The 26,829-nt window shown below is 37.5% G+C and overlaps 1 protein-coding gene across 2 annotated transcripts in view; it reads left to right on the forward strand.

The window, feature by feature from the left end:
* LOC124365778 (formin-like protein) overlaps positions 1-26,829 on the forward strand; it is a 164,043-nt gene that overhangs the window by 95,754 nt on the left and 41,460 nt on the right. For both annotated transcript variants that reach the window (XM_046821789.1, XM_046821790.1), the window contains exon 3: positions 22,946-23,032. In XM_046821789.1, coding sequence (XP_046677745.1) covers positions 22,946-23,032 — 87 coding nt within the window. The remainder of the gene's footprint in view (positions 1-22,945; positions 23,033-26,829) is intronic.

Genomic DNA, 26,829 nt, shown 5'->3' on the forward strand with positions numbered 1-26,829 from the left:
TATTTAATGGGTAAAACCATTTATTGGTGCATTTTTCCTTTCACACTGTCCATATTTTGATAGTTTTATTCACTTATAACAAATCGTCAACACGGAAATCAAAATAGGATCAGTATCAGCCAAGTACATGAATTACTTGGCCGATAGTTGAACCGATTAATTTGGCTGAAAATCAACCTATATCGTTTGCAGACGATGCCTTAATTTTATATATCAATCTGTTGAAAGTTGAAAAAAATAACACTTATGATAAATATATGATTTGATTCTGTTGTAAAATACACACATCCTATTACAACCAAAATTTAAAAAAAAAACTTGATCCAGGAAAATTTATTATCGATTTTCACGAAAAGCTAGGTTGTGTAAGTATGCAATGCAAATTGGCTAACGTTTTCAGAACAGGATTGATTCGTTTTTCTAGACAGTTCTTCAGAATTTCGAAAATGTACGACACAATAGTATACAGAGAATTGGATTATTGTTTCATCTGCAGATCACTTCGTACACAATTTAGTACTCGCCTCTTATCTAACATGACACAGATCTCATGGCATTGTCTGTTATGGATGGAGGGGAGGGGAGAATTGATTGTTAGACCGTAACAGCACGATTGTTTATCGCCTCCAACAGTAGTTTATGTTCCGTTTAGAGTTACATTATGATCATCCATTCCACGGTTGTTAGTTCAATCATTTTAGCTCAATAAAGCTAGGCAATTCTTTAGAGGTGCCACTGGAAACGGCTCACTGTACAAAAGTTCCTGTTCTGACGCAATTGGGCAGAACATTAGAACTGTGTTCCCTACTTGGGTCCAGTTTCTTGTGGGCATTCCGACTGTGGCTAAGGAAGCTCCTTTTGTGCTCAGGAGGACATGGAGGGTCTTGACAGGAGATGTGCTACAAGGATGGAACTTCGTGTCTGTATCGTACAGGAAAAACATTACAAAATATCGAAGTTAACAGTGATTTAGTTTTGTCAGACATATTTCAATGCTTAAATAACATAAATTTACATGTTAACTTACAGAAAACTTCTTTTATTGAGCTCTCTCACGTCTAAAAGTCAGATTATCCCTGCATACATATTCATGAGGAATTGGTAGCTCAGGCTCCTATTGTAAAATATCTTGGAATGCAAATTGATGAATGTTTAAGGTGGGGGGGGGGCTCATGTGAATGTTGTCTGTAACTCGTTGGCTTCTTCAATATTTTTGCTCTCGCAGTATGCAAAGTATAGGAATCAATATCTGATGGAACTTATCTACCACGCACTGATCGAGTCTCGGATGAGGTACGGTCTGATCGTCTGGGGCTGAGCATCTCAGACGCTGTTGAAAAGAGTGCTTTTATTGCAGAAACATGCGGTTCGGTTGATAGCTGGACTCAGGAGAAGTTCTTGTAGAAACGTATTTTCGGATTTAAGTGTAATGACATTGTACATTTATGAAACCATTGTTTTTTTCCAAATTCAAAAGCAAAAATGCATTACAGGTAATGAAATTCATGAGCACAACACTAGAGCTGGCATTAATTTACGTCAGACTCCTCATCGTTCAGCTTTAGCTGGCAATTTACCGCACAATGCTGGACCGAGCTTCTTCTCTTGTTTGCCCCGAAATATAAAAAAAAGAACCCATAGAAACAAGATTTGAAAGTCAACTGAAAGAGTTCTTGATCAAGGGGGAGGTTTACTCGGTTGGGGAGTTCTTTGACACTAGTTTAGAGTTATAGCGTGTTTTTGTTGTTGTCTGGATTCATTTGTTGATCTATTTTATCCTGTTTTAGGCTAACTGTCTGTAACTTTTTATAGTGACAAGATTTTTTAAATATGTTTATTATACATTTTTTAGATATGTACCTATTGTAAGAATTCAAAATTTTTTTTAGTTTTATTACAATATTGTTTGATGTTAATGGATTAGTTTATATAGATATTTGTACCGCTGACTTTGTCATACTCAATTATATGTCAGTACGACAATAAAGTAAAGTAAATGAAGTATTATTGTCCCAAGATTAGTAAGGGGCCAACCATTTAGATATTCAGGGTACCCCTAATCACGGAGTAAGCGGCGGGTGAAGTAGGTGGACTGTTTGCTCCTAGCGGGTGGTGTGTTGTGGAGGTGGCGAGGGGAGGGGAGAGGAGAGGGTGTGTAATTGAACAATTTGGCAGTAGGCGCGGTGCAGCCGTGCGCATGTGCGGTGCGGGGAGCGGTCCGTGAGAGCACACAATGCGGACAAAGAACCGGAAGTGGAGAGATGCGGGGTCTGATCAGCTGGCGGCCAGTTCCGGTGTCGTACAACAGCTGATCACATTGATGTTAGGAGGCGGCCACGCGAACATCTTCGCGGTCCAGTCAAAGTTAAGATTGTGTGGAATGAAAGTAAAAGAATGTAAATTGTGTCCCTGCAACGTTGCCAAATGGTGCAAGCTCCAGAGGTAAAGCCAGAACGGCTCCGGTATAGTACAGCAGAATCGTTGTGACCAATCAAAGCTCGCCCTCAACTCCTTAGAAATATCGCAAACATAGTCCCTCACCAGTACCGGAAACCTAGAGAGCGGTGGTATGAATTGATTCTGTGGAATGAAAGTAAAAGAATGTAAATAGTGTCCCTGCAACGTTGTCAAATGGTGCAAGCTCCAGAGGTAAAGTCAGAACGGCTCCGGTATAGTACAGCAGAATCGTTGTTACCAATCAAAGCTCGCTCTCAACTCCTTAGAAACATCGCAAACATAGTCCCTCACCAGTACCGGACACCTAGAGAGCGGTGTTGTGAATTGATTATATGGAATGAAAGTAAAATAATGTAAATAGTGTCCCTGCAACGTTGTCAAATGGTGCAAGCTCCAGAGGTAAAGTCAGAACGGCTCCGGTATAGTACAGCAGAATCGTTGTTACCAATCAAAGCTCGCTCTCAACTCCTTAGAAACATCGCAAACATAGTCCCTCACCAGTACCGGACACCTAGAGAGCGGTGTTGTGAATTGATTATGTGGAATGAAAGTAAAAGAATGTAAATTGTGTCCCTGCAACGTTGCCAAATGGTGCAAGCTCCAGAGGTAAAGCCAGAACGGCTCGGGTATAGTACAGCAGAATCGTTGTGACCAATCAAAGCTCGCCCTCAACTCCTTAGAAACATCGCAAACATAGTCCCTCACCAGTACCGGAAACCTAGAGAGCGGTGTTGTGAATTGATTCTGTGGAATGAAAGTAAAATAATGTAAATGGTATTCCTGCAACGTTGCCAAATGGTGCAAGCTCCAGAGGTAAAGCCAGAACGACTCCGGTATAGTAAAGCAGAATCGTTGTGGCCAATCAAAGATCGCTCTTAACTCCTTAGAAACATCGCAAACATAGTCCCTCACCTCTACCGGAAACCTAGAGAGCGGTGGTATGAATTGATTCTGTGGAATGAAAGTAAAAGAATGTAAATTGTGTCCCTGCAACGTTGCCAAATGGTGCAAGCTCCAGAGGTAAAGCCAGAACGGCCCCGGTATAGTACAGCAGAATCGTTGTGACCAATCAAAGATCGCCCTCAACTCCTTAGAAACATCGCAAACATAGTCCCTCACCAGTACCGGAAACCTAGAGAGCGGTGGTATGAATTGATTCTGTGGAATGAAAGTAAAAGAATGTAAATTGTATTCCTGCAACGTTGCCAAATGGTGCAAGCTCCAGAGGTAAAGCCAGAACGGCTCCGGTATAGTACAGCAGAATCGTTATCGTTGTTACTGGTTTTTTTTTTTTAATTTTGCATTTTTTCTTTTCTTGTTCACATGTTAATATTCTTGTGATATCAATAAGCTAAGGGGATACCTTTACTATGTCGTCTACCAGTTTTCAGTAGTAAGTTCTACACAATGTATACCTTTCCGTACAATATATCCATGCGGTTTAGTTTCTTATACATGTATAATGTATAAGAAATTGTGTTGATTTGTAATATTGAATAAATTAATGAATAAACGAATGGACGATACCCTTATAAAAATCTAGAAAAACTAATACATGCTTACTATTAAAAAATACATTTTACAATAAGTAGCTAATATCTTATACATACAGGATTGATTACAGTCAAAGAAGCATTTATTAGCTAATACGAGACTATCAGTTAAGTCGAATTCATTATCATATACTTCTATCTTCTCATATATAAACTCATGGGATATCATGTTGTTACGATCAAATTCACTGATGATCTCTCCAAAAACTGTAGTTTTTAAACCCAAAATATTCTTTTTGCTATTTCTCTCTTTCGGAAACCTGGAAATGGGAGAGTATTGGTCGATTTAAACTGTTTTGAATGGCTTTAAACTCTTCCTGGTGTGCCAAAAGATTTTTTTGGAACATTGACGCAAGTGGAAAGCTATTGATAACCGTTACGACCACGTGATAGATGATACTAAACCTTGAAAAAGCAATGGGAAACTCTTTGGATGTAATTTGTTTTCAAGCAATATCACATGTTCAGCAGCAACATTTTCAATGTAACATCGCAGCTGTTATTGTGCTCGGGACTAAGCATAACGCGGATGCAGTATTCCAGCACCAAGCCTGCACGCAAGCATTACAAGGTCATGTGCTATGTTATTGATTGCATGCAAGGCCCCGTATATCGGCCAAGGTGCCCGCTCCCACGCAGTAATTTCCCTATCTTCCCTTCTATAGTGTCAACTTGGTCACGGCTTCCAGTGGAATTCTCACACTCGTTCAACTCCGTTCGTATAGTCCAATCTACCAGTAAGTCACAACATTCTTATTGCATTAATGGGACTGCTCCGTACCAGAGCTTGATTGCTTACTTTTTCAGTTGTTACCATTCGAGGGTTTGGCCATTTTTCCTACCATTTGAAGTTTTGAGGACATTTAAAATTTAATGGTAGGCCAGTTTAATTGGGTAGAATTCAAAGGAATCGTATACTATTTAATGGAAGACTAGTTTAATTGGGTGGATCCAAAGGTTTGGTATACTATTTAATGGATGACTAGTTTTGAGTGGAATCCAAAGGAATCGTATACTATTTTTATGGTAGACTAGTTTAGTTGGGTGGAATCCGAAGGAATCGTATACTATATATAGGCCTAATGGAAGATTAGTTTAACTGGGTGGAATCCAAAGGAATCGTATACTATTAATTGCAAACTAGTTTAGTTTGGTGGAATCCAAAGGAATCGTATACTATTAATTTCAATCTAGTTTAACTGGATGGAATCCAATGGAATCGTATACTATTTAATGGTAGACTAGTTTAGTTGGGTGGAATCCAAAGGAATCGTATACTATTTAATTGCAAACTAGTTTAACTTGGGTGGAATCCAAAGGAATCGTATACTATTTAATTGCAAACTAGTTTAACTGGGTGGAATCCAAAGGATTGGTATACTATTTAATGGTAGACTAGTTTAGTTGGGTGGAATCCAAAGGAATCGTATACTATTTAATTGCAAACTAGTTTTAACTGGGTGGAATCCAAAGCAATCGTATACTATTTAATGGTAGACTAGTTTAGTTGGGTGGAATCCAAAGGAATCGTATACTGTTTAATGGTAGACTAGTTTAGTTGGGTGGAATCCAAAGGAATCGTATACTGTTTAATGGTAGACTAGTTTAGTTGGGTGGAATCCAAAGGAATCGTATACTATTTAATGGTAGACTAGTTTAGTTGGGAGGAATCCAAAGGAATCGTATACTATTTAATTGCAGACTAGTTTAACTGAGTGGAATCCAAAGGAATCGTATACTATTTAATGATAGACTAGTTTAGTTGGGTGGAATCCGAATCGTATACTATTCAATTGCAAACTAGTTTTACTGGATGGAAAAAGCAATCGTATACTATTTAAAGACTAGTTTAGTTGGGTGGTCCAAAGGAATCGTATACTATTCAATTACATTTGATGGAATCCCTTTCATTTAATGGTAGACTAGTTTAGTTGGGTGGAACTAAAGGAATGGTATTGAATTGGGCAGAATCCAAAGGAATCGTATACTTTGGTGTAGGAAATAGGCAGGAAGACATTCTTGGGCGTATTTAATATTCCTATATCTATTTGGCACGAAAAATGAAAAATGGTGTTTAATCTTCTCATTAGAAGAATTGATATAAAGGTGGAAGAAGGCCATGATGATATCTGGCGTCAAATACTGGTCTGCTATGGTTAATTGGTGAACTGTGGTCTGAAGGCAAGCCGAATGGAATAATGTGGACAGATATATTAATTAACCCTTGTACGTGAGAAAGGAAGGTTACCACTTCAAAATTATAGAAGGAGCGGTTTCACTCCAGGATCTGGGCATGAAGGCGCCCATCGTCCTGATGGGATCTGATAAGGGGGCAGTAAAGAATCGCAGCTGCCCCGTAAGATCAAGGGCGATAATCTCAGCCACCCAGTTCACAACGGGCGTCACCTCGACCTCCAGCGGTGTTACAAGGATTTTCCGTATTTCCGATAGGAATCTTTGGCCGGCGTTAAGTCTCCTTGGGCAAGCGGAGTGTAGTTGGCAGCTTTCGCTGGGACCTTCGTTGGCCTGTTGGGCCGTGGAGAGTTTTTAATCCTTGTTTCAAATAAAGCAAGGCACGAGTTCGTCACACAATGTGTGACGACAACAGTCTTCTCTGAGGTTGTATGGAAATTTCAAATCTTTAGATCATTTCATTCTCGAGATGTCCTAAGAAGAAAGCATAAAGAAAAGAAATGACAACGTCCTTCTGGTAGAGAAAAGAGAAATTAGGTGAGCCTACTGAATGATAAACTTCAATGACACTCATTCAAATCCTATTGCTGGACATGCACCATCATAGAAATGGAATTTTATGAAAACTAATGAGATGCAATCTTTGTGAAGGAAACAGGATTTTCCGGACATTTGCCATCGTTCAGTGATACAAAAAATCAGTAACACTACGTTTCGAGATCTGCAATCTGATCTCTTCTTCAATCGGTTCTTTTTTACCGAAAGAAGAGATCTGATTGCAGATCTCGAAACGTAGTGTTACTGATTTTTTTGTATCACTGAACGATGGCAAATGTCCGGAAAATCCATTTTCCTTCACAATCCTTCCATCGTAAGAAATAAACTTCAAACAAAGAATGAAATCTTTCTCCAGATTTCTTGCCACATGATAGATACATTCATATTTTTGATTATCGAGTTAAGTTTCATGTTAGAATAATAAAAGCTCCGGTTATGTAGGGATGATAAAACGATTCAAAAGTACGCTGAAGTCAAATCTTGCCATACATATTTTTGCTCTATTACTTTTTCTTGTTTACTCTATGATACGTCTACCTACAAGTGACCAAAACATGGTGTATGTGTTGGGGTAGTTGGACTACATACATATGTGTTTACAAATTGTTGTATTACGATATTTTATCGTTGTCATCACGGTCATCCGTGAGACCAGTGTAATAAAAACCTTTGCTTACACTCGCTCAGCCAAACTCCATACAGTGTGACACGCCCCATCATCGAACTCGGTGTTGTCTATGTAGAAATGAAGCTTCGTGCAAAATTCCAAGTCTGTAGATCGGTTCGTGCGGAGAGACAGATAGACAGACGGACAGAGATGACAATTTATCAGTCCCTAGTGATAGGCTTCGCTAACGCTCAGCCAATAAGAATTAGGTTAACAACGATCTGAGCGTAATACGTGAACCGAAGCCGGATAAAATATAATTCCTCTCAGTCGCCATTTATTTCGTTTCAGGGTCAATATGAGTTACAGACAAAGGGGTCTGAGAGCAGCAGCAGATGAGTCAGACGGAGTCAGCAGCTGAGGCTGTTGCTGACGTGCGCTATCGGTAGGGGGAGGACGTGTGGGAAACAAGGGATTCAGCACAGCAACAACAATCTTATCGACAGTTTCAGTCAGCCCTTTGTCGCCACGTGGTTATCGCGTGTATACACACAGAGCGTAGGGCAGTGCTGATTCTCGGAGAGCAGAAGCCCGAAGTGTTGGCAGGCGGCTGCCTCGCGTGACCACGCGGGCGGTGGGGAGTTATCGCGACTCGCATCTATCCGCTTTATCTATCGGCAGCTGCAATTTCTTACCGCCTCCTTATCTCCCGCGGGCTCTGTACACCCCGATCCGCCCAGCGATGTTTGCTCTGTACCACGTGGTTAGCTCACAAACCAGACTTGCAGAGGCAGGCCGGTACGTATTCACCTTGTAATTTTTACCACCACTAGCTTTCATTATCACGTACTCTGCTTTTAAAATACCTCCGTTGTTTTGGATTCTTTGCGTGCATTAGAAGTGTGAATGTGCTCTATACAAGGTGTTTATTTGGAAACTTTAAACTCGTATTAAAAGGCTTATAGCCGAAGTATCGAAGTTCTGTAAACGGGAATGTATAGTACTAATTGGGGGAACAAAACAAAGATTATTTTCAAAATGGGGGTGCTCATCCCCATGCCTCCCTGTACCCAAAGTCAAAATTTTGAAATGGCAACTAGTAACTTGTGACACCTGAAATTGAAGCTCATAAAAATGCTGTATTATAGTAGGCCTACAACAAAATTGGAATCGGCCAAGCCGTTTCATATTAGCAGCAAATAATGTAATTTCTTACACAACATTTACTAGTCTACAAACCACTGTACTATTGCTAATAACAACAAAATTACTCACTGAATACTGTTGTAAATCCTTTGTAAACTTGAAATAAAATGTTCAAATTGGTAGCCATTGTTGTTCAAGCAAAAAATATAGTTTCAAATCTTTGTCTAACCTGTCTAAAAATGTCTCTGGTTAATCGTATGCACTCAGCATTGATCCCGTTTTTCATGTCTTTGACATCAGTGGGATGTGTTTTAAAAACTGCTGATTTCAAGTGACCCCACAAAAAAGCCTAAGGGTGTTAAGTCTGGAGACCTTGCCGGCCACTCAATTGATCCTCTTCTACCGATCCAGTGATCCGGGTAGTGTACATCTAGCCATTGTCGCACAGGAAGAGCATAATGTGGAGGAGCTCCATCTTGTTGAATATAAACCATATCCGCATCTAAATTTAACTCGTCTACTTCACTTACCTGGTCTAAGTGTTGTTCTTCTACAATAAGAGGGTCATTAGTGTTTACCTTAACCTAAATGAATGGAGAATCGTACATAGATTTGATAGAAACATTGTCCTCCCCCCCAATTAGTACTATACATTCCCGTTTACAGAATTTTGATACTTGCACTATAAATCTTTTAATACGAGTGTGAAGTTTTCAAATGAACACCACGTATATATAGTCTTGTTCGAAAACCGACGTTTGGCTGATTTTTGTAGAGAGCCGTATTAATCATGTACCCGATCCTTCAGAAAGACAAATGTGTGAAGTCCACACACGGAAGACAGAATACCACTGAGTTGTGACGCCCAGATGGCGCTCCCCAAGGATTCCGACACCTCCGTCACGGCTGGCTTTGATGGCTCAATCATTATTCCGCGAATACTTGTCACCACTTAACAGTTTGATAGATGTGGCTAACTGTCAAATATGTTGACGCCGTCACCACTGAGAATTAATTCTGAAACCCGAGTGTAGCCTACACAATACAGAGGTGCTCACTCTAGATACTACCATCTCCCTGGCCTTTTTCTGTTGTATGCACTGAACGTATATGAATTTATTTTTATTTCTGAAGATCTGAACTAAATCCAGAGAAAATTCCCTTTAATGGTTGATAGGGTTATGATAAATATTATACTTCCTTATATAATACAATATTGTAGTTTTTTAAGATAGTGTTGTCATAGTGAGGAATTCGTTATCGACATACTTGGTGTTCCAAAAGTTTCCTCTCCTATTAACTATTTTTCAACATAAATATATCAATCATTATCCATGATGGAGGCATCGTTATAAGGCTAAAAACATAGTTTTTGGGATATATTAAAAATCTAACCCTCAACACTAAATGGGTGAGCAGTCAGTAAAACATATTTGAACATCAACCCCCACTGAATGGCATCTAATTTTAAAGTCTCTTGTAAAACAAAAATAATGCCTAAATTCTCTCTATCTCGTTTTAGAAACAAAATGGCGGACTGTCAAAGATTTAGTTGAAAAACACTCTAAAAATCAATACTCTTGTTAAGAAGATAACTTTACTGTTAATAATCAAACAACACGCAAAATTAATTTGTTTGCACAAGTATTGATTTTTTAGCGTATTTTTAAACATTAAAACTTTGACAAGGAATTCTCCTTTTGTACTGGAATAACATAAAGACTTCACAATAATCCCCTCCCCCATGACTTCTTTGCATACAATACCAGATGAAGTTTACCCTAGGAAATTTCTTGGAATTCTCTGAGATCGAGGCTTAGTATGGACCGACAACGTAGTCCACGTCTGTTCCTTATTAGCCTCAGGCATTCACGTTTTGAGGCCCCTAGCGAAATACACTATTCGTGGTGTAAGCGTTTAGCGTGGTTAAATATATATAAACTCCGTCCACTTGTAAGATGTAAACCAACAACGTGCTTAAGCATTTTAAAATAGAACTGGAAGACTGGGTCACTCCATGATACCGAACTAGGTATCAGGATGTCAGAAGTAACTAGCGTTCTGATAGCTTGTCTGTATTTGTGAGATGTAAACCAACAACGTGCTTAAGCGTTTTAAAATAGAACTGGGCGACTGGGTCACCCCGCGATACCAAACTCAGTATCAGGATGTCAGAAGTACCTAGCGTTCTGATAGCTTGTCTGTATTTGTGAGATGTAAACCAACAACGTGCTTAAGCGTTTTAAAGTAGAACTGGGCGACTGGGTCACTAAGCGATACCAAACTCGGTATCAGGATATCAGAAGTTCCTAGCGGTCTGATAGCTTGTCTGCATTGTGTTTGAGTCACTCTGGGTTATCGCTGTAGCGTAGAGTACAGTTGGCTAACTGGCTCTTCAATTCGACAACTCGTGAAGAGCTCTTCAACTTGTGTTTAGAAATATACTTCCAAGTGGCTGTTCTAATTTTAGCGCGACCTTGAATGAAGACTCAGACTCTTCATAAATCACTGATGTTTAAAAAAAAAACTTTCTTTGTTCAGTTTATTAAATAATTTTTATTGATGGCAGTAGAAATTTTCATGACATGTGACATGTTCCCTTCTTAAACACTTATTGTTTAATATTATTAGAAATTAATAGGTCTTGTGCTCGTTAGATTGAGAATATAACTGTTATTTCCGTACACTGGTGTATATAGAAATTTTGTTTGGGGGGGGGGGGTACCTGATTCACTGGGAGGCGTAGAAAGTATAAAATGCTCTTCAAAAATAGAGGCTCAGAAATCTTCCCACTGGACATTTGGGTGCTTTAAGACATCATACGTGTGTGTAGTTTAAAACAAACTATTTTAATGTATGTCTTTCAAATTTTCGGGGGACGCGCTTGAGCCCCCTAACCCTCTCCTTATATACGCCCATGTTTCCGTAAATTATATTTTTCTAAAGAAATTTCTGTTACTGTTGGAGTTGATAAAGACAATTACTTTGAAATTAACGCCAGCAATTGTGATAAAGATAAATAGGGCTAGTGTAACTTATTTAATAAGCATCGAAAATTGAAGAAGTAGAAACCACTATTCCGAACCTTATGTAGTACCTGGTGTCTTAAAAGTCTCCCCCCAAACCTGTTAGCTCTCTTATGAATAGAGATGGAGTGATTTACTTTGATGGATGTTTATATGACCAACTGAGAAGGTTTTCGACGTAAGAAAATTTTTTACCTCCCCCATGGGGTATTTTGGGGGAATTTGAAATACATTCAGTCCAGTTACTGTGTCAAAGTTATCTGAATGTGTCTCACATACTAACTGGTAAACAATAAGAGATGATATGGCTAAATCAGCTATTTGTATTCCCAGGACGTTCTAATGGGCTTCGGTCAGACAAAACAAAACCTGATAAATTCTATGTTAATCATGGTTTGTTTTACGATTTTGTGACCTAAGTTCTCAAAATAATTACTGAGTGAGTGTTTTATCTACCTTAAAATAACTTGAAAAATGTGATTTAAACTGTGGGGTTTTTATAAAAAATTCAAACTTTAATTGGTCACCAAATGTGATAGAGTAACATTAGAGTCCTCTAGTTTGCGCTATTGTTCTTTTTTTTATAAAACCTATAAAATTAGGTGTCACTTGCTAGGTATTCATATTTTAAAACTTTTACTTACCCTCGAAATACCCTATTTTGGGGGGAGTAAAACATTTTCCTACCTAGAAAACCTCCTTAGTTGGTCATATAACATCCCCCAAAGTAAATCACTCCAACCCTATTCATAAGAAAGTTAATAGGGGTGTTGGGGGGGGGGGGTCTTTTGAGATACCCAGTATATAGGGTGCAATTACTAGAGTTTCTACAAGCAACGCTAGATTATACTGCCGTTTCTATATTTAGTTGTTGTGTTCAACTTTCGTCTTTGTCTAACCATAGTTCTTGTGCAGTGTTTGAGCTGTTAAATTCTCATCACACTCTTTTTTAGTTTAAAATTGTTAAATATATGCCACAATTGAAGTACGATTAAGGTGCTTTTGTGCGGATAATTGTGTTTCAATAATTAAAATAGTCTATGAGTCAATTGTCTAAAAGCGCTAACGTTATGCAGTAATGAGGTACGGTGGTTCTGAAAGTAGTTTTCCAAAATTTTTAATGTTACGAGGACAAGATAAATAAATTCGTAGACACTTTTTATTTAATGGTCAGATAGAATTTTAACTCTTTAAGACTGTAAAACATCGTGTTTAAACTTATACGGCAAGTTTATAAATGTATTTTTCGTCGTCTTAAATGGTTGGTCCTCTACTCTACTAATAGAATACAATGTATTAATATTGTAAACTTATACGTAACGAGTATAGGGTATATATGAGTTTGTGCAGTAAATTCTGTATTACACAAATGAAACAATTAGTTTTACTTGTTTTTTATTTTATTCAACCGTAAATGTTTAGGTTTTAGGGTGGGGCACAGTAGCAAAAGTGAGCTTTAGAATCAGGTCAGGGAAATTCTTATAGCTCTCGTGGCCACAAAAACCGCAGCACAATAAGAACAAAATAAAAGAGAAATTAGGAACCTTTCATCTAGTTTTTTAAAATATATTTACAGATAAACCTTTAAACATTGAATTATAGGCGGAATAGCGTATAAGGAAATATTTCCAAACCGTTCTAAAAATTGACCTTTTACAAAAACAAAAAGAGTCTTTACCGTGCTGTAACTTTGCCCATCCTTCGTCTTTTTGACTCTAATCGAATTCTTCATTGGGCCTAGAGGAACCTATGTAAGCTACCTGTACTTAGTTCGAATTGCATGGACCTTTCTTTCAAGAATTATCGCGCAGACAGACAGACAGTTACACAAATTTAAGAAGGACCTGTAGGGTACGTATCAATTGCAGAGATCGTGGTGTACAACAATCTTAGAGTAACTTACAGTAATGTTTGTTAGATAAACTCACTCTGTTTCTCGATAGTCAGAGAGTCACTTCAGCGGCTCTCGTGTCAAGTGACGCGCTGAGTCACTCATTGACATTGGAGTCTGACTCAACGCTCATCAAACATTGTCACTGAATCACTTTCCGCGAGTCCAGTGTGACTTCAGCGACTCTTTTTCGGCTCAGTCTATCGTGCCTCTGCCGCAAAACTAAGTACTCTTGATCCATTGGTTCTGGTGTTTTAAAATTCTTTCGGTCCCCAAATGACCGCAGAACGTCGTCTATCCAAACGCTGTGCCCACGTACTCACAACTCCAGTGGGCGTTTCTCTGTCCAAAGGACTTGGACTATCACTTGCAGAGTAAAGCGGTGGAAACAGTGTTTCAAGCACAATGCCGGTAGAAGAATCGGGCCCTTAGAGCGTTGATAGTAAGTGTAGTAGTGTATCAGTTCAAAGTTCGAGGTGACTTTTAAAAATCTCTCGGAGGCAATTTATCTGACGGTTTCATAATGAAACTTCACGCTAGCCGGTTAACTTCAAGATAACCCCCCCCCTCCCCCATTTACCCTACTAGAACAGAGATAACGGTATCTTTTGAACAGCCGCTAAATAAGAATGTCGACTTTTGATTGTGTCATTATAAGACTGTGCTTGCGGTCGTCTTGTTTAACAACAGAAATGTTAAATTACTTTCCCTACTTATTGTCATGGAATCCTAAGGTGTCGCATTTTGAAAATACAATCCATGCGCATCCAAATATCCTTGACTAGTTCATTTGTTGTTACTTTTAACCCTTTCACTACCACCCATTTTGATCGCAACCAAAATGAATTACCATTACCGATTCTCCACTTATTTCTTAAGGCAAATACTTTTCATTGATTTTACGAAAATTAATTATAATGTGACAAATTAAAAAGCCAATACTGTCGGATCTTTTTAACAATTATTTTCTTACCCACCCAATTAGTATTGTTATATAATTGTAATCCACAATAGTATGTGTAGCTCTATTCTATGTTGACTAAGGCATTGTAATTAACTATTTGTATTTTTTTTTTTTTTTTAGAAATGTTAGAGCTGACGTAGTCTTGTAACCCACCCACTTGTAGATGAGATTTTGAGTATCCATTGAGGCTGTAATGAGTGTAAATCTGGATTCTTGTGCCTCAAAATGTCCATACTTGCCTCTAACGGAACTTAAGTGTTCAATCACACAAATGTGTTCGATTCAAGTACGGCCATTGAAAAGTGGAATTGGGTATTTAAATATGGATTACAGCAGTCTAACGCAGATCGAGATTTGTGTGTTTCGGATTCCAGTTGATACTGGCCACCGGCTGTTAATATTACGTGTGTCCAATATTCGTTAGTATTGAATTTGCGATAATCGCGTACTCGGAACTTTTCTATGGACGAAGTTTTAATTACACCTGTCTCGAATAGAAGTTGACAGTTGTGTCAGACAGCTTGTCCAAACCCTTTAAGAGATTTAGTAAAATGACGTTGAGTTTTTCCCCATCATAACAATGTTAAACTTTATGCAGTTTTACGACCTTTTTTTAGTGCATCCAAAAGATTTTTAGTTTTTTCGATACTTTTGTGGAATATTCATAAACAATTTTCAAACGTTTTGTTGTACTTCATTGTTTAAATATTCAAAAACTATGCAATTTCCAAAAAAAAAAAAATTGGAAATGTCTAATTTAAAAGTTATAATCAGTACGCATCCAAACATTTCTTCAAGTTTTTTGTTGTTGTAAAGTGTATATACTTTGCCAGTATTGAAACGATGGCAACGAAATTGATTTTTGTCTTATTAGTTCCCACACAAAAAATTAAAAAAACTCTAAAAAGCTTACTAGGGTATATATGACAGTGTTCTTTCATGGAAAATCGAAATATTGTAATCTCCAACCGATATGACATAGGTATATTATCGAAAATCTGGCAGCCTAATAGGTATATTATCGAAAACCTGGCAGCCTGATACGCAGAAGCCGCATTTATCTCTGATTGGTCAGATGTATCTGTGGTAGCTCAGGCACGACATAGCATACGTCCTCCTCGCTCACCTGCGGACGTGTTTTAGGATAATGGTTCTGCCAGTTTTGGTATAAAAGTTTTTTTGACTAAAAATGGCTCTCCACCAAGTGGACGATGGTCGAGCCCAAGGCCACTGTTTTCCACTTCGCCGAACAACAGATACGGACCGTTGTTACCGATAGTAGTTCGCGTTTACTGCCATCTGACCTGTTGTTCCAACAGAGGTGGTGGTGGGGAACCGATAGCATCTGATCAAAGGGCGAGGCCAGTTAAAGCGAGCGGAGCTTCGGTTTGATTCGATTCGACAGTTCCGCCCATTCCGTGTAATCGATAAAGACTTGATCTTTGAAATTGCCGTTTTGAAAACGAATTGTTCATTCGGTGCTGGTCACACGGAACGGTTCTTTTACAAAGCAAATAGTGATGGACTATCGTTATTTAACACTTTCCAATATTGGTTCGTTTAGATTACCTAGATTTGTTTTTGAGTTGATTGATTGTTTCAGTGAGATAAAACAGGTTAAACTAATGATGACCTAAAATAGGTTGAAACTAATGATAACCTAAAACAGGTTGAAACTAATGATAACCTAAAACATGTTGAAACTAATGATAACCTAAATAGGTTGAAACTAATGATAACCTAAAACAGGTTGAAACGAATGATAACCTAAAATAGGTTGAAAATAATGATAACCTAAAACAGGTTGAAACTAATGATAACCTAAAACGGGTTGAAACTAATGATAACCTAAAACATGTTGAAACTAATGATAACATAAAACATGTTGAAATTAATGATAACCTAAATAGGTTGAAACTAATGATAACCTAAAACAGGTTGAAACTAATGATAATCCTAAAATAGGTTGAAACTAATGATAACCTAAACATGTTGAAACTGGTGATAACCTTAAACGGGTTGAAACTAATGATAACCTTATACGGGATGAAACTAATGATTACCTAAAGCAGGTTCAAACTAATGATAACCTAAAACAGGATGAAACTAATGATTACCTAAAACAGGTTGAAACTAATGATAACCTAAAACAGGTTGAAACTGATGATAACCTAAAACAGGTTGAAACTAATGAGTATCTAAAACAGGTTGAAACTAATGATAACCTAAAGCAGGTTCAAACTAATGATAACCTATCTGATATTGAAGTAATGCCAAGTTTTGTCGTACTATCTAAAACCGAACGATCATTATCTAACTGATTGACCACTCTTTATCTACAATCGGATGATTTTATCGAAGGTCTGCTGATTGCGTACCTAAATAATACTATTATAGCAATTATAGCAAACTAGGACTATTCGTCTGGTTTTTGGCTTGGGTAGCAGATAGAGCTGGGCAGGCGTTTCTCCGTGACTGTATCCTAACCCTCCCTTACATTTTTATCGATTCTGTATCAGTTTACACTTTTAAACATGTTCAATATTTTCCTACCCACAATCATAAATATACTACCAGAAATAAAAACAGTTTGAATGTACCCCATTCATAATAATAAAATAGAACATTTAGGACCTAAAATCTGCAATAGATTGCCAGATTATTTAAAAACCAGTGTTTCCCTGTTATCTTTTAAAATTATGCTTAAAAGACTTCCTTGTAAAAAAAACTGTTTTTTCACTCCCTGAATGTTTTGCTCCACCCACCCATACCAGTAAAACATATCCACAGCACTGACATTTTAATCTGTTGCTTAGTTTTCAATTATTCAGATTTGATATTTACACTAATAGTATAAACACCTTTCTAGATTACGTTTAGCATTTAATTCCTTTATTATACAGTACTGACTATTCCTGATACACGTATATGTCAATGAGAAATACATGATTTTGAATTTTTTTAATATAGAAAGGCGCATGATCGATGTGTCAATTAAATCCCAACTTGATGCACTACCACACTAATCAGTGAAGGCTGGGTGTGATGGGGGCAATCGTGCAACAATCTAGAAGCCTTATCACTGCCTAGGATCGGTTGGAGGTTAGGAAGTCCCCATCAATTAATATTCTAATGATCGGTGTATATAAACATAAGGAGGCATGAACCATAGAGTAACGTATTGTGGCAGTATAATACGCTACTCTATACCAAAGCCCTTGCAGGTGTTCGTACAGCAACAAGATTGTTTGGTTTACGAAGAATTAAGTTAATGTTTTATTGGTTAACAGATGAAATTTCAGTGGTAATTCGCAGCATTCGGGTGACTTGAGCTCCTTTAGAAGATTCCGAACTTCTAAGGGCACTCCATTGCATTCAAACTAAAATACTTACTCTAGGAAATGTTACAATTAAGTTATAATTTGTAGGACCTAAGTTGTTTTTTTTTTTTAATTTTTAAATTATTATTTCTAGCTATTTACAACAGATTTTTCAGACATATAACATGAGTACGTAAAATTTTTTTGATAAATAATAATACAAGGCAAATTTGTGTGTTTATTTTATATTTTTGAAGTGAAATAATTTCTTTGTTGGAAACTAGGTACAAATGCGGTGCATATATGGTATAAACATATCGGGAACTGTTTTCAATATGATCGTTTCGAGCTTCTTCGTCGTCGACTTTTTGGTACTTTTCGGACGAACAAATTCCAGATTCGAGGAGTCAAATCTGCCTCGAATCTGGAACAGCATCAGACTCCAGATGCTGCACTGAAGAGGAAGGTGAACTGGAGCTAAACTCAACACTCGTACTACAGTAGTGCACCACAACAGGTTACGTATGATACCGTAATCAGATGTTATCTCGTGATGTCAGTCCGGAGCTACTGGACGCAGCGCCACTGTAGGGCGCGTTACTGTCTATGAGAGTTAAAATGATGACAGTACCGAAATGGGCGGTCGACGGTATGTCGGGATGGGTGGCGACCAGGGAGTGGGGACCACTCCTAGTAGATGCCCAGAGTCGTGGGCGGCGGGCGGCTGTAGCATCGCCTGACCATCTGGTGCATCGGGAGGATCTGTACATTTGAAATTATTCGTGGGATGCTGGCGGCCTTTGATAATTAGCACGAAAATGACCAAAAACAATTATTGCTCGATCAATCTTTGATCATAATTTCGTCCTTTTTGGAAGGGGATAGGTAATTGGTTTTGTCTGTGCAACTGTGCCTAAAATGTTGACAAGGATGGATCACCAGTTGCAACACAACCATGGCTTTGTTACAGCATGTGGTACGAAATCACGTAACAAAGTCGTGTCAACCAAGATGGTCACGTGATAAACTGGCCATTTATAAAGGATATTTGTCACCTAATGCTGTCTGTAGTAGAAATAATTATATGTATGTTCTGGCTGTCCTAAAATGTCACACGGTTGAAAACTCTTTGCCCGATCGAAAGTGTAAATATTGTTCTTGGCTGATTCAAATCAAACTTGTAAATAGTTGTCACTTGCCTTGTATTTGCCACACTCCCCCTCCCAGGGTTGCTATTCGAACATTTGGAAACTCATGGAAACAAGGAAAGTCCAGTAAATTTTACCAAAGCCCTACCTACATCATTGAATTTAGCTTGACCTTTAAACAAGTTCTTGTTCGAAGTACTTGCTTTTGCACCTTTGTTCTTCAGCTCGATGTTCTTTGCTCTTGTTTAGTGAATAAATTAATGAACTTTTCCAAATAAATATATATCATGTCATCTTTGCAATCAGAGCTAGATCTACAACTTACTGATGGATTCGAGAGTGGGAAAGAGAGAGGGAGGGAGGGAGAGTGAGAGGGGGGGAGGTAGAGAGATGTAACTTGTAAATGCAAACTGTTGGGATTACTGGTAGTTATGAAACAGTGCTTCGCTGTATCTACGTGTTTTGTGATACGGGTTTCGAAATTCATAAGTAAATTTAATGGAAATGTCAAGGATTATAATGGAAGCGTCGAGGAGGTCCATTGTAAGGTTTGTCGTTACGTTGTACACTCAGATGTGCATTGTCCACGCCTAGTAATACCACAGCTAGTGGTGGTGGTGTCCGTGTGGTATGTGCTGGCCAGTGAAAGTATGTAATACGATAATATCTCGCCTCGCACTGCCCGGTAACAACCAATACTTCCATCTCAATACCGGTAATCACACTTTCCCTATCTCCGTATCGGTGTGGGTGGCGACGCCACGGCGCGGCGGCGCTGCGCGGGTAGAAAGCAGCGAGTACTCGGCTATTGTGTTACCTGACCTTAGTCATGTGTAACATATCTCTACAAATACAGTGTGTGTGTCCACAAAGTCGTGTCACACTTTTAAAAAACTCGATTTAATTCAATTCAATTCAGTTCAATTCAAAATATTCTTTACTAGCTGAACCGGCCACGCTTCGCTTTGGCTTGGTTAACGGTTGTGAGAACACGTTACTTAGTTTCACGGTCAAGTGAAGATCAGGAAAAGTTAAAACGTTTTATGTACGAACACGGCGTTTTGCAACGCACCAAAGTTTGCCCTCCGTAGAATTTGATATTTTACTGATAGGTACCATCTCGAGGGATGTTTTTCAAGAAAATGTATCAAAGAAACCCAATTTCGATCATAAAGTGTCTTCTTTCGGCTCTTTACATTTACCTTCCATGTAACCAAATTCGATTACCTTATGTGCAAACATTCACGGATTTTTTACAATGAGGTTGTTTTTCATAATAGCGTTTAATAGTATTTTCAATTGCATTAGATAGTTTATTGATCATTGGTGCAATCTGAATTTAAAATTAGGCAATGACGTCTTATATGCAACCTGCATTACACTACTGATCAAGCACTTTACAATAAAAATTTTCTAAATTTTAAATGTAAACAAAATGTTTCTGCCTCTTTGATGAACTTCAGCTGAAAGTATTAACAGCTGTTAAGTACTTCAGCTGAAAGTATTAACAGCTGTTAAGTATCAGTTCGCTTTGTATTATGTGTCGTAGCGCAGTCTGTCGGATCCAATATAAAACACTCTAACATCAACAACGATTTATAATTAAAAAATGTATTAAATAAACTATTTCAATTGGACCAAATTTACTCTAGTATGTATGCCTATGTTACTTCCAGGAACGTGTAGAATCACTGTACAAAATTTCACGATGTTTCGTGCATTGGTTCCAGAGTTATAACGGAACATACAAACAAACATTCGCATTTATATATATATATATATATATATATATATATATATATATATATATATATATATAGATTTACTGTTTCATCAAGAAATTGCAATGGCGTCATATAATTATAAACTGTAAAGCTAGATACAATAGTTTGTCTAAACTTAAGAGATAGCTATTACACCAAATGATGTAAAACTAGTAGTATACAGGAGTATTTTTCATAGTAAATTTGGTAAAAGTTTTATTTAGAATAAAAACATGTAACATTGTTATTATGTAAAAAGTGTTAAATTAAAATATTATAAAATTCTTTAAGTTATTGATGTAGTTCAAGTTTGAGGAATTCCTTCAAGAGGTAAGCTGGTCTGTCTATCAGCTACTTGTGTAGTTTTGTTTTCAGTTGCTTTTCCTTCAGTGACTTCAGTAATTGTGGAAGACCATTGTGGAGTTTCCGGCCGATGTGAGATGGTTTTCTAGCGTACTGGGTAGTGTGCTGTGCTGGCAGTATGAAGTCACTTCCTCGTCTGGTCTGGTGTTGTAGGTGTGGGTACTTGTTGCTTTTGATAGATCTGTCTCGTTCACCATCAGGATTACTGCTTTAATGTAGAGGTTTACGACAGTCAAAATCCCAAGCGAACTGGAAGCTTCCCTGCAACTGTCTAAGGGTTTCAGGTTGGCAAGTATATAGCTCTTTTATGCAACATCAATATTCTGTGTAGGTTGCTTTCAGAATTCCCACAAGAACAGCACAAGAATGAGATTGACATAGGATTGAAGAGTACTTTCACGTTATTTATCAGAACTCCAACATGAGCACCATGAATCGCGCTGTGGATGTCCAATAGAACTTTGATCTCATCTCATACCTTGATTAGGATTTCTGTGGTAACTGTTATCACTCGAAAACTTAACTTTTGACACAGCCCTATAGAAATCCAAATATGGATAGTTGAGGGATCGCGATAGAAAAGCCTTCCACCCACCTCTACCTATCCAACCTCGTGGTAATTTCTTGTGTAAAAGAAATCACGAACAATTTTGCCTAGTAGGCTATAGAGGTGCTCCATCGCGTGGAAAAATCACATATCCATTTTTAACTTATGGAAGAGCATAGTTTTTTAGCGTAATAAAATAGATCAATCTGTTAATAGTGTTTTCAGCAGAAAACTGGACCAATAACACGTTTTCGGGAAAGGTGCGGCGAGTGCCTCTATAGATTTGAATTTGGCGCGCATAATCTATCAGTAGCCGCGAACACGATAGCCAGCTGCGCCGACCTCTAGGACTTAGTTTAAACAATAGGAGCATCCTACTTTCCGGAATTCTTCTGGACAGGTTCTGGTAGGATGATTCCTGCTAGGTTAGCAGGCGGAGAGCGGAGGTTGTGTTGGAGTCGTTGTGTAGCGATCGGGTAGAGTGGACCGGGTAGAAGTGAATGTTCGTCGTCTAGGATTAAGTATAATTGTTGGGGAACTTTTCGGAACCATATCTAAATTATTAGTTTATCTTTCGTTATCAAAGCTGGTTGGGTTTGGATGGGGGAAATCTAGTGGCGGATCCACGGTTAATTGTTATTCCTCTGGAAGGTGCCCTCTTCCGGTCGCGACGACACGAGGTTGCAAAGGGCACACCAATAGTTTATTTCAAGTGAATTGAGCTGATATTATGAAAAGCTTTAAGCACTATCAACAATGAAAACAATTGATGAAAAATAAACTCCTATAAACAGCTGTTTTAATTTACATCTGTGTCATACACCTGTGATCAATAATAAAGTAGTCATAGACAATTAAAAGTGTCACATGACTTTTTTGATACTCTGTATTTGTCACTCAAAAAAGTAAGTAGTTTCTATTGGCCACAATTAGTGCTGGCGTTGTTTATAGAATGGTTCACTATACAAAAATGTTCATGGCATTTTTTTCTTTTCTCGCCTGTTTCACTGTGATGCTGCTTTCCCAATTCATAACTTTAGATTCTTATTAAATTGTTTTTCTCAGGAACAAATTCTATTTGCGTGCTTCATCTAAACACTGTTTTACTAATTTATGGAACAACTAGACGGTTTCTAGTTGAAATATCTTACTCCGTTTTCTTTTGGTTATTTATTAAAAGAAATATTCAAAGTTATTGTTATATCTGTTACTGAGAACTAAAATGTTAATTCTTGTATACGCGGTTGGTGCCTTTGTTTGGTGTCGATTACTGAACATTGCAGTATGTATAAACACTGGTCTAGTTTTTAATATTGTATTACAGTTTGTTGCGGTTTGAAATGCCCGATGCGCAGATCTGTCATGACATTGAATTGTGTCGTTATATTATAACTGTTTCTCTGTTGCAGGAACGAGTGCAGGCCAAAGACCCACCCTCCCACTATCTCAACAAGCTGAGGACCTACCTTGACCCCAAGGCTTCCAGAAGTTCGAGGGTGAGTTAGGACACAGTATTATTTAATGGTGATTGATTCCGACAAAAACTATGATCATCTACTGTTGTGTCTTCTTCCCCTTGTAGCACTCTTTCCTCATTTTCGTATCAGCTTCCCTTTGTAGCACTTCTTCCTCATTTTCGTATATTTCTTCTCTTATTTTCGTACCTTCTTCCCCTTGTAGCACTCTTCCTCATTTTCTTATCTTCTTCTCCCTGTAGCACCGTTTACCTCATTTTCGTGTCTTCCTCCCCTTATTTTCTTACCTTCTTCCCCTTGTAGCATTGTTTTCATCATTTTCGTATTCTTTCTATTAGAAGTTTTCCCCTTATGTGTAGCTGGGATTATTTGTAATCATTTTTTTATTTCCCAACATTTTTCTTTGCCTGTAGTGTTGTCCTTTATATATTTTGCTGGCCCATACCCTTTTTTATATTTATTTCAATGTATCAATAACCTACGCTTCTTTCCTATCGTTTCTCTAATTTACACAATCCTTGATGTTCAGTAATATATTGTATTCTTCCCATAGGTTCAGCTTAAAATTTATTTTTATAAACTAGTTTTAAGATTTTATTCCATCAATTTGTATATTTCTCATTATATGAAACTGTAGAAGTTTTTGTTGGTTTTGTAGTATTTAGTGTCAGGTTATTTGCGCAGTTAGTACTTTTCTAAACTGTAGAAATATTTTATATTGCTGATGTGGTTTATGTTCATTTAATATAATATAATATAATAACCTACTGTAAAAATTAACAATTTATTGGGTTCATAATTGTTGAACACGTTGATACTATTCTTTTGCATATCTTACATTACTATTTTATAACTGTTGATTTACAATTTGTTAACGATGAAGGATTTCTGTCAAAATATCACCAATTTCACGGTCGTCAGCATTAGTATAGCATTAAATTATACTTATTTTGTTGGTAAGGCGGTTGATAAGTATTTTTAAAATAGCTACGGAAATTATAACTATCTAATGTTTGAGGTGATTGAGTGACTTATATTTTATAAACTCTGTGCATAATATATGTGACGAAAAGTACGGGGGAGGGGGTGATGTGTTTAACGAGAACGGAAGATGGCGATGGGGATCTCAATTGAATGGCAACCAAGAGAGCAAGTCAAAGTCCTCTGAGACAATGTGCCAACTGAGGAGGGAATCTAAGGAGTGAAGAGGGATTGAGAGGGGTCAGTCCCCCAGTAGGGGTTATCCCCCTAGTCTCCACGGGGAACGTGTCATTGTTTCTGACAATCCTTCCACTTTTCTGCTCGTCCTGAAAGTTTTAAAAGAAATTGGAGTGGCCTGTCCATTCATGAAGAATAATCCCCCCCCCTCCTTTTGTCATGTCTTTTCACAGCATACGTTGACAGTTTCGGAAGAGGTTGGGGGAAAAATGTCAAGATTTGCATTTTAAATTAATTAAAATTGCTATAAGCTTAACTTACAATGAGCCGCTGTATATTCCCTAATAGGTGTTGTAATTGGAAATCCAAAATTGATTTCTTCAATATTTGGGGGGGGGGGAAGAAATATGAAGGAAACAGGATTTTTCCGGACACTTGCCATCGTTCAGTGAAACATGCAATCAGTAACACTACGTTTCGAGATCTGCAATCTGATCTCTTCTTCAGGTATAACTAACCTAATACATAATTACAAACTAGGTTAAAATAAACAAATCATACCAAAGCGTTGTGGCACGCCTAAGTCAGGAATCACAACCACCATGTTGTGTGTCAACTTCACTAACTCTAAAAACATGCACTTATTAAAAAAACTATACACAACACTAATCATTAAAACTGAACTATAGAATACAGGTCACAATACGTCTGCATTCGTCTACTAACCATCTACGACTGACCAGAGGGCACTAGCCAATGGAAATCGTCACGGCAGACAAAAACCTTCAAACAAAGAAGGCGAGAAATAAGTTGTTTTACTGTTGCTAACAAAGTATTATTGAAATATTGAATTGTTAATACTTTTGTTGGGAGTAAACATAAGTGACAAGGTTGAATACGCCTATCGGGTTACGAGATTGTTCATCTCATTCAGGGCTAAGATGGAAGTTTAAAGGTTATTTTTGACGATGGAAGGATTGTGAAGGAAACAGGATTTTTCCGGACATTTGCCATCGTTCAGTGAAACAATAAATCAGTAAGACTACGTTTCGAGTTAGTAGACGAATGAAGACGTATTTTGACCTGTATTCCGTAGTTAAGTTTTAATGATTAGTGTTTGGTATAGTTTTTTACTAAGTGCATGTTTATAGAGTTAGTGAAGTTGACAAACAACATGTAGGTTGTGATTCCTGACTTAGGCGTGCCACAACGCTTTGGTAAGATTTGTTTATTTTAACCTAGTTTGTAATTATGTATTAGGTTAGTTCTTTACCTGAAGAAGAGATCAGATTGCAGATCTCGAAACGTAGTGTTACTGATTTATTGTTTCACTGAACGATGGCAAATGTCCGGAAAAATCCTGTTTCCTTCATGGAAGTTTAACCATAAGTTTCTATAAGAAAATAAAGTTTAAAACTAAGTTGTAAAGTTTAATCATTTAACCACGTTACTTTGACGAGTTCCAATGATGTTACTAAGGTTGCACTATCTGATGTTGGTTTTTTAAAACCTCAACGTTAAATATAACTTTAACCAAATTAGGGATGATACGTATGTAGTGGTTAAGCTCTACAGAATTTTAAATTTGTAGAAGACAAAGAGAACTAATGAAATCAATCAGTGGTTTGACAATGTTATCTCTGCTTTATTTGTATTTAGGATTTACTGTAAAGTGTGCTTTTACATGTCAATTTCCGTGGATAATATGTAATCTCACTCAGTATCTGAAACCTAAAATCTGGTAGTTCATAGTTCAAATAAAATATTTGGCACGACTGGGAACCAAATTTTCACAGGTTAAATACTCATGCAAGGAACGTTTAGTAACACAACGTCTAAAGCTAAAGAAGACGTTGGATGATCAGTTGAGATTGTCATGTTCATTACTTTGTGAGAGATAAACATTTTATAGTATTAGTTCTAATAGAAGACACTGCCAAGTCGGTTAGTAATTTTATAGTACAGTAGAGAATAGTAAATTTCATTACTAGCCTCTAAGTGACCTATTGCGGGGCGATATTACACTTCCGCGTGAAGCGCAGCCTAGCGTGAAAAATGCTAGCGAGCTCCGCAACAGTACTTTCTAGTATTGAACGATACTTTTTATCATGATGCAAAAAAGTACACGATATTTAAAAAAAAATAAGATTTCTTTATACTATGATCTAACAAAGGAGCAACAAACAACTGATACCTATGAACTTGTAATATGTTTAGCGCTCCCGGCTTGTGCAAGCGTGCCTTTAAAGTGGTCTGGCTCGCTTATGCGTTGGCGGATTTCATTGAAAAAAGTACCCGTTATAATTGTAATGAAATTTGTCAAATAGTTGGTGTCTAGTACATTTTAAACTATACTTGTTTTTTTGTTATTTGACTTAAGCAATGTTCAACAGACGCCATTTTGTTAATATTAAAGAAAATAACACAATTGATTTTTAGAACATTCCTCTTGTCTATTCCAATCGATGTGCCAAATTTGGTTTCTTTAGCTTTACTAGTTTTAGGGATAATTTCAAAAATACAAAATGACAGCTACTGGTAAACGAGACATTTCTCAACTTATGTTTGTATGACATTTGTTGTTTGAAATGATGAGTACTATCATCCATAGACGTTTTTGAACACCCTGTATATTGTTTACTTGAAAGTGTGTTCCATAT

The sequence above is a fragment of the Homalodisca vitripennis genome, chromosome 7, assembly GCF_021130785.1.
Source record: "Homalodisca vitripennis isolate AUS2020 chromosome 7, UT_GWSS_2.1, whole genome shotgun sequence".
Lineage (NCBI taxonomy): Eukaryota > Metazoa > Arthropoda > Insecta > Hemiptera > Cicadellidae > Homalodisca > Homalodisca vitripennis.